The 8,582-nt window shown below is 38.3% G+C and overlaps 2 protein-coding genes across 2 annotated transcripts; both read left to right on the plus strand.

Moving 5' to 3' along the window:
* LOC125384259 lies at positions 1-2,664 on the plus strand. The gene is made up of 2 exons (XM_048402999.1): positions 1-1,720; positions 2,529-2,664. Exon 1 carries the CDS (start codon positions 28-30, stop codon positions 1,489-1,491), a length of 1,464 nt encoding a protein of 487 aa, XP_048258956.1. The 5' UTR covers positions 1-27; the 3' UTR covers positions 1,492-1,720; positions 2,529-2,664.
* LOC125384390 lies at positions 1,507-6,926 on the plus strand. The gene is made up of 5 exons (XM_048403439.1): positions 1,507-1,720; positions 2,529-3,541; positions 3,756-3,822; positions 4,119-4,293; positions 5,224-6,926. Exons 1-5 carry the CDS (start codon positions 1,507-1,509, stop codon positions 5,357-5,359), a joined length of 1,605 nt encoding a protein of 534 aa, XP_048259396.1. The 3' UTR covers positions 5,360-6,926.
* The last annotated feature ends 1,656 nt before the right edge of the window (positions 6,927-8,582 follow it).

An 8,582-nucleotide genomic window follows, 5' to 3' on the forward strand; every position in this document is an offset into this window, starting at 1 on the left:
TCTTTCAAGCGTTCCACAATTGACCATATGCAATTAGTTATACTTTGTCGTGAAAAAGACCTGAAGCAATTTGGTCCAGATAAAGTTTTTGGTCCATTGGTGAAGGATTTGAAACACCTTGAAAGTGTTGGTCTAGATGTGGGAAATGATCTTTTCATTAAAGGTTCCTTATTTTGCATTCTTGGTGATAATTTGGGTTCACACATGGTTGGGGGCTTTGTGGAAAGTTTTAGTGGAAAACATGTTTGTAGATACTGCCTTGCTGAAAGATCAGAAATGCTTCATGAATCCTTTGCTATTAGAGGTGAGAAAAGAACCCAAGAAAATTATCAAGAAAGTGTCCAAATAGTGCTCAGTGAAGGTCTTAACAACCACAAAGGAATAAAGCAAAGTTCTATCTTTAATGAGTTACAGCACTTCCATGTAGTAAGTGGACTGCCACCCTGTATAGGGCATGACCTATTTGAAGGAATTCTTGCCTATGATATGAAGTTGGTCACTGATTACTTTGTGATCACCAAAAGATGGTTTACCTACGACCAGCTAAACAAAAGACTGATTGGGTTTCCCTACACAGGCTATGATGCCCTTGACAAACCCTGTGCTGTAAACCCCACCTCAGATAGAATGCCAGGACATGCAGTACAGAACTGGGTATTCATCAGACTGTTTTCCCTGTTTGTTGGAAAATATGTTGCTGACACAGAGGTCAGGGTTTGGGCCTTTTTCCTTTTGATTAAAAAGTTGGTAGAAATTGTCTGCACACAAAGTTTTGAAGTTTGCCAAATTGCAATTTTGAATTCTGTCATAGAGGATTATTTGCATGAAAGGAAAGAGATTTTTAATGTTCAGATGCGTCCAAAGCACCATTATTTGGTACATTATCCAGAACTGATTTTGAAGTTTGGGCCTCTGATCCGCCTCTGGACACTTCGATTTGAAAGCAAACACTCCTACTTCAAGAAATGTGCTAGGAAACTTCAGAATTATAAAAGTCTAGCAAAAACACTCTCCCAGAAACACCAGCTTTTGCAGGCTCTATACAATTCAGGTAGTCTGTTTCCAAATGAATTTGAAGTGGAAATACTATTACCCTTTCACCCTGAAATGTATTCAGAAAACATCAAAGCTGTTCTGTCAGGGTGTGGCTTAACTGGTTCAAACTCTATGAAGGCCACAAAGGTTTGCATAAGAGGTATAACATACAAATTGGGAAACACACTGGTGATCAGCCAACCAACTTCTTATGAAATGTTAGTTGGATGTATTCAAGACATATTTGTAGAAGGAAATACAGTGTATTTTTTGGTCCATGAAATTTTATGCACATATATTGATGCTATGGATCTTTATGCGTATGAAAGTTCACTTGATCATGATTATGATGTGCAGTGTCTAACTCTCTCTCAGTTTGCAGATTGTTATACAGTGGAGATCTATTTTGAATCAGGGACGAGCTACATTTCCCTGAAGCATTCATTGTCACAGTGACTGTCAACGCTGACAATGGCCAGTGGGATTTCTGAGGATGAGAAATGTCTCAAGAGACATGTACTTGATCTTATTGGTAACCTGGATGAGGACACTTTGAACAGTATTGTTGATGTTCTGAATACCTTAGGCGTCACACATGTGGATGACCTGAAGTGGGTGACACCGGATGATCTGGTAGGGAGAGTCAAACCTGTTCATGCAAGGAAGCTACTTAGCCATTCAGTGTGTGAGTAGTATTATATTTATTTCATAGCTAATGCACATTCACCCAATTTAATGTTTCGTCTTTCAGCTTCTTATGGTAAAAAGGGGGCACGGGTGGCCCAGTCATCTAAGGCGCCGCGATTCGCTGTGCAGAGTTGCGTCCCTTGGGCACGCCAGAAACCTATGATTGTGGGTTCGAATCCCGGTTCACCCCGATTATGTTTCTAGGTTTGTCAGCACCATACCCGTGCTCGTGGGTTTCAACGGGCTTTCCTCCCACATTAAGCTGACATGCCGCGATATAACTGGAATACTGTTAAAAGCGGCGTTAAACCCAACTCACTCACTCACTCTTATGGTAAAAATGGTTATTCTTGAAAGTTGTTGAAGCTGAGTACATAGTGTTACATGTCATTACAGTTTGTTGTGTTGTTGTCTGCCCTTCCACTAATAATTACATACCATGTAAGACATGGCTATTGGAAAACAAAATACAGTTCTAAGTCATTATGTATGATAAGGTCACAAAAAAACTTTTGTGGCTGCTGTCAAAAATAGGGTAGCTGTGTAGGCAGTTTTGTTTTAATACAATTGTGGAAGGGGGTGGAGTGTATCTTAACCTGAAGCAAGTAATTTTTAATTGTATTGATTCTCCTTCAGAAATGTTATGTAAATGCTAATAAAAAAGTTAGGGTAGTCACATATATTTGGGGTAGGTCAAGTAATTGGAATCACAACTATTTTTGCTAAGCCTTAAGGGTTATATGTTTGCATAATTCTCAGTATGATACTACTAAATTTGTCCATTTAAAAATAGTCTGTAATTTCAGCACAACCATCAAGAAGTGTCCCCTCACCTTCATCCAGTGTGGATTCATCCATGTCATTCTCACCGAAGAGTCCGGGTCCAATATTGATACACAACATAAACACTGATCCCAACTGGCCTGTCAAATTAGAACTCCCATTGAGAGATGTTAGTGCTGCTGTGAGAAATGATTTGGAAAGGGGGAAGAGACTACATCCAAGTGCCAGACAGGACCTTGTCAGATTGTTTGTTGATGCAGTCAGGAAGAAGACTCAACATGCATCGAGACCCCAAATGTCTGTCATCGCCCAGAGGATGACTGCACGGTATCCTGATAGTCTACAGGATAAACTGGATGGGTCTATAATCGGTTCGGGATATGACAGTATTCTAAATAAACTTGTCTCCAGGAACGAAAACCTAAACAGATCACTGAATGCAAGTAGGATGTGTCTTTCTCGCAAGAAGAGACCACTTGCTAGTGATTCAGGTTCCAGTGATAACTCAGATAATCCTGAAGGTGGTTGTGCTGCTGCAGCAGCTGAACGACGAGACTCTTATGGCTGCATCAACTGGATGCCAGTTCTCACAGGGGACACCGAATGCCAGGATATGGAACATCACAAGAATAATTTAAAGGCAATGTATGAGAATTCAGAAACAGATTATGAGAAGGTATCACGCTCCATGAAAGCTAGTTATGCTCTACAGCGCAAAGAGATTAATAGTGGAACTTCGATGGATGAACTGAAGGAAGAGTGGCCTTATCTGTTTGAGGTCAAGGGTCTTTTGGCTCATGCTAATGAGCTTTTGGGAATAGACATAAGGAACGCCTTAGGAACTGCTTATAGAGACAAAGCGGTGAGAATAAATAGATTCTTCAAAACTAAATCCAGTTTCAAGTGTGAGATGATCTACGAGGAAGCCAGAAGGCAGAGTGAGAAGGATAATGTCAAGGCTTGGTTGGTCGCAGTGATTCTGTGTGTTCTGAACCATTTTGGTGAAAAGGAAAAGGATGTCTTCTTTGTTGTTGATGTAAGATGTATGTTTAATACTACAATTACCATCACAAATCGTTCAAACTTGATTTCAAGATGAAAAGTTTAAACTTGACTTGACATCTATTCATTGCTAATGTTTCTCTAATGTCTTCAGTTTCAGTATGAGACTATAACATTTCTGAAAAACATGCTGTTTCTTGAATATCATACAGACAGAATATTATATTTTTCACCATCTGTTGGAACAGGAAACAACAAGTGTTGGAGCAGCAGAGAAGTCCACAACAAAGGAATCACTACAGCTGATAGTTTTTGGTAAATGTTTTACTCAGTCATTCAAATGTAATATTGGGCTCTCTTGGTGCTATTTTGTTTTCTAGAACATACTTGCACAGCAGAACAGTTTTTCATACATACTGTAACAGTCTTGCTAAATCTTATTGAAATTTAGTAGTAACATTATAAGTTTCACTGTGAATAGTTACGGATGGTTATATAATGTATTTTAGATTATCAGACACTAACTTCAGAATACATCACTATCCAGTCAGTTTATAATAGAATAGTATTCTTCACCCACTATATCTTTTACTTTTTGTTCCAATAAACAGGTGATTCAGTCCTTGCAGGCAAGACATACATGTTGATGTGTGACAGAATGGTCATTTCACCCATGGACAGAATCCAAAGTTTCATGGACGCCTTCTCTGCATTCTTTGCATCGTTCTATGTGTTTAATCTGGAGTATCCCCCTGGGGCTTCAACAACCATGGAGTTTATTCAGAGGTATTCCACATTCATTCAGGCTTTTTTGTACTCAGAAGTTATGTGAGAAAGTTTGCTCAACTACAAATTGATTATGTCAGATTTTTTGTTTTGGATAACACTTTCTTAGTAAAGTACAGTTTCTTGTAAAAGAATTTAGCTGAGTCCCCCCCCCCCCCCCCCCCCCCCCCCCCCCAAAAAAAAGTAGAAGAATCTGTTCTTCACTAAGAAAGTGTTATCCAAAACATAGCATTAGTTATATTTGACCACTTTCTGAATGGCATTGTGTGCAGCGTTAGAAATTGGCACTAGTCCTGTAGTCCATACCAAACTGCCCAATAGTAAAGGTATCCTAAGGAGTAGTAGAAATTGGCCCATTTTAAGGGTTTTGCTATATGTTATCATTATAAGGAGTAGTGGACAAAAACTGTTAGTTTCTAACCCTGGTGTGTTTAAAGCTTTTGGCCATAGGAGCTGTGCCAATTTACACTGGTCAGAGGGGTACACAAAGTACATGCATTGATCTAGTTGTCAGACTTTAATTTTGTGGAATAATAAGGGTGAGTGACTCTGTGTGATGGCCATTAGGTGCCTCACTAGGGCAGTGTTGGTTTGAATCCCGAATGGAACTCTTCCCCAAAAAGTACTAGAATATGTACTTTACTAAGAAAGTGTTATATTGACCACTTTCTAAATGGCATTGTGTGTTCACACAAATTGATTGATTGTTTTGAAATTCAATTTATTCTTGCCATGTTAGTCACATGTAGTACATTTAGTATTAAAATGTGAAGCTCAAGTATACAATGCACTCTGCACAAGCAAGGCACGTTTTGGTCTGTGTATAAAGATAAATAAAGAACTCGGGACAGTACAATATTCTTTAATAAAATAATCATACATGATACACATCTCTAAGTGAATGTTTAGTTGTATTTTAATGTGATTCAGGTGTTTCATTGGCATCAACCCTGATAGAGGATCGAAAGGGAACCAAGGGAAGAGGAAGAAGACAAAGATTAACCCCAAGGTTCTCAGCTTAATCAACGCTCTTGCGGATTTTGAGTGGCTGGAATCTGACATATAGCCTGTTCAATATGCAGCAGAGATTTTGTTAAACTACACAGAGTGTAGGCGCAATTGATAGTCTGATTGTCTGATGGTGTCTATCTATCAGATAATAATGAACAATTTTGTTTCTTGTATGTAGTTGGTGCTGTTTGATTTTGTTTATATCAATATTGTGAACTGTTCACGGTATTCCATTGTCTTTTGAGAGTAAGACAGATAATTGAAAGTTTATTTTCTATAGAAGTTATTCATACCTTGTCAGTGTTCGTCAAGGATGTGAAGTAATAGGAGCAGTTTAAAATGTTTGATACTGTATGGTTAGAGATTGCTGATAAAGTTAAAACTTCAATGGGCTTTTTCTGAGACATTTAGCTGTCTTCATTTATAATAATCTGAAAATCCTAGTTTAGACATGCTTATTTCCTGTTCAAAATGCAGCAGATATTTTGTTAAACTTGAGGAAATATCAGTACTGCTTGTGAGTGTAGTATGCTTATTGATATTTCCACAAAGGAATTCCTTTCAGAATTGTGAGAGACAGTTTTGTTAACTGAATGTTGTGATTTAAGTGGAGAATTTCTCTGCAAACTGACATCATACTGGCTTTCAGATTGGAAATATTTGAACAGCCTGTAGGAGCAATAAATGAAAGGAACAAGTTTGTACAAAGAAGGTCCTGTTTTGTCAAACTCTTTCTGTTATTGCATGCTAGAGACTAGGTCATACTGATTGATTGTGTGTCATTTAGTAAAACATGATTCGACAATAATTGAAATTCATATTTCCAGGTTTCTCTTTCATAGCATATAGTAGTGTTATCACGATTGTTTCTTGTTGAAAGTTTTCAAAACTTTAATCTTCTGGGATTTTTAATTTGATGTGTTTTTTTCTGGATTAGTCTCCCTTTGTGAGTTTCTTTAAGACTTTACTTTTTTATCATTTAAGGTGACCATCATCCATGTTAGTGTAATTGGATTCTCTAGAAACACAGGACACTGGCTTAATTGGCTACTTTTCAATCTGGGTTGTGTTCAGGTTGTATTGAGCAACTGTGCAAGAGGCATTCCAAGTTTTGGAAATGTAACTCTGGTTGTGTTTGGAGTCATTCAAATAAGATTTTTTGTTCATGTTACATGTGTCCTTCACATCCCAGTTTAGGCAAATTCAGATGGATTAGTCAGTTATATTGTGACAGACTTCATGATTATTAGTGAACAATTAAACATGTCTACTCAGATATTTCGGAATTTAAAAGAGATGGCCATATGTTACTGTTTACATACTTGAAGGTTCCAGAATATCAGGAAATGTCTCTTCTCATGTCAACCTACAGTTGCTATTCACACAATGTTGTGTTTTGTCATTTTCCTCCTTAAACTGACCAAAATACAAGAGGGTATATCTACTATGATGTGTACTAATCTTTACATTGTAATACGAACTGTTGTAAAAAAGAATAGTTTCACACTACAAAAAATAAAACATGAATCATCTGGTTCAAGGATTCCAGTAACACAGTTGTATCTTATTTTTTGAATAGAATGTGTTCGAAGCTGATCATAACCATACATGATGAATCTTTAGAAAATGATTGTGGCTGTCGTAACAGCTTGTAAACAAGACCATATTTGGACAAAGCGATTCTAGGATTACAGCAGTTTTAAGTCCCCTGCTATAGCTGTGGCTTAAACTACTGGAGCCTTAGAATTGCCAGAGTTTTACCGTATTTGTCACGGTATAAATAATTACCGCATACCGTAAAGCTACTGGCTTTGTACCGGCAGCATGGCTGCCAGAATTTTACCGTATTTTTCACGGTATAAATAATTACGGCATACCGTAAAGCTACTGGCTTTGTACCGGCAGCACGGCTGCCAGAATTTTACCGTATTTGTCACGGTATAAATAATTACGGCATACCGTAAAGCTACTGGTTTTGTACCGGCAGCATGGCTGCCAAACTTTTACCGTAATAATGCACGGTAAAGTTTTACAGTGCACTTCACGCCCAGATATGGATGCATTCCGTCTACTTTAGTAAACCTATATGCATAAACAATTACTTTTGACAAATCAACTGTGCAAGATTAACAATGATTAATCAATCAACGCATAATCGGTTAATCCTTTGATCAATGTTTTTTTTATAACTCAACTGATCATTCCTCCTTTGCTGCCCTGTCACGTACATATTTCACAACATGTCACACATCAGACCTGGGTTCACCTGCACAAAGCGATCTTAGCGCTAAGACTATTGTAAGCCTATGTTAAAGTATGGGAGTTACGATCATCTTAGCGCTAAGATCGCTTGTGCAAGTGGGCCCTTGATATATAACCCAATCTTAGGTTGAATCATTGCCCTGACACTTATTGCTATATATCGTCGAAACCCTCAGAGGCAGGGGAGAACGTAATTTAAGTTATTTTGCATAGTTTCTGTCGGGTAATCTAAGTGGTTCTACCACTAATTATACTCGTAATAAAGTTATTAACTGATCATCAAGAACATGACGACAAAATATACTAGAGTAGGTTTAAACAGAGGCCATAAACCGGTACGTGGTCTCTGGTTTATACCATGAAATATGGGTCACAAGAAGTGAGTGGTTATGGTTGTATTATTATATGCATTTTGCCTGATAAAATAAGGGTCGTTGCTGTTGAGCATATGAACTGAATTTCATTGTTGCAAAACTAATACGTAGACGTATATGCTGTATACTAAACTGCATAATTGTACATACACATTTTAACATGCAGACGGATTTTGCAAGGTGAAAGGTCATAGTAAGCACCATCAATCAAAAGCGAGAATTCAAAGGTATTCCTTTGTTGCCTGTGAACGAGGTCCCCCAACTGCCCCTTCCCTGACCCCAAGCTCAGTTTGTTGGGTTGCGGAGGCTAATTGGCATCCGGTGATGACGCAGGCTAATTTAAACGGCGCCGGCTAGACGGCTTACAGTTGGAGCATTGTTTCCCTTTAAGACAATACACCCCTCCCCCACCCCCTTCACACCCAACACGCAGAAAGAGGTACTCACTTACTGACATACATCGCTATAACGAAATACATTAATGAATTTCCTCACTCCCCGGCATCAACTCCCCAAGCCCCAAACCACATCTGATGCCTACGAAATAATATAATAAACATCTTATGTATTGTAAATAAGTACGCGGGTTAGAATTGGTCTTCAATAACCCATGCTTGCCGTAAGAGGCGACTATGCTTGTGG

The sequence above is a fragment of the Haliotis rufescens genome, unplaced genomic scaffold (assembly GCF_023055435.1).
Source record: "Haliotis rufescens isolate VD_foot unplaced genomic scaffold, xgHalRufe1.0.p SCAF_3, whole genome shotgun sequence".
NCBI classification, from domain to species: domain Eukaryota; kingdom Metazoa; phylum Mollusca; class Gastropoda; order Lepetellida; family Haliotidae; genus Haliotis; species Haliotis rufescens.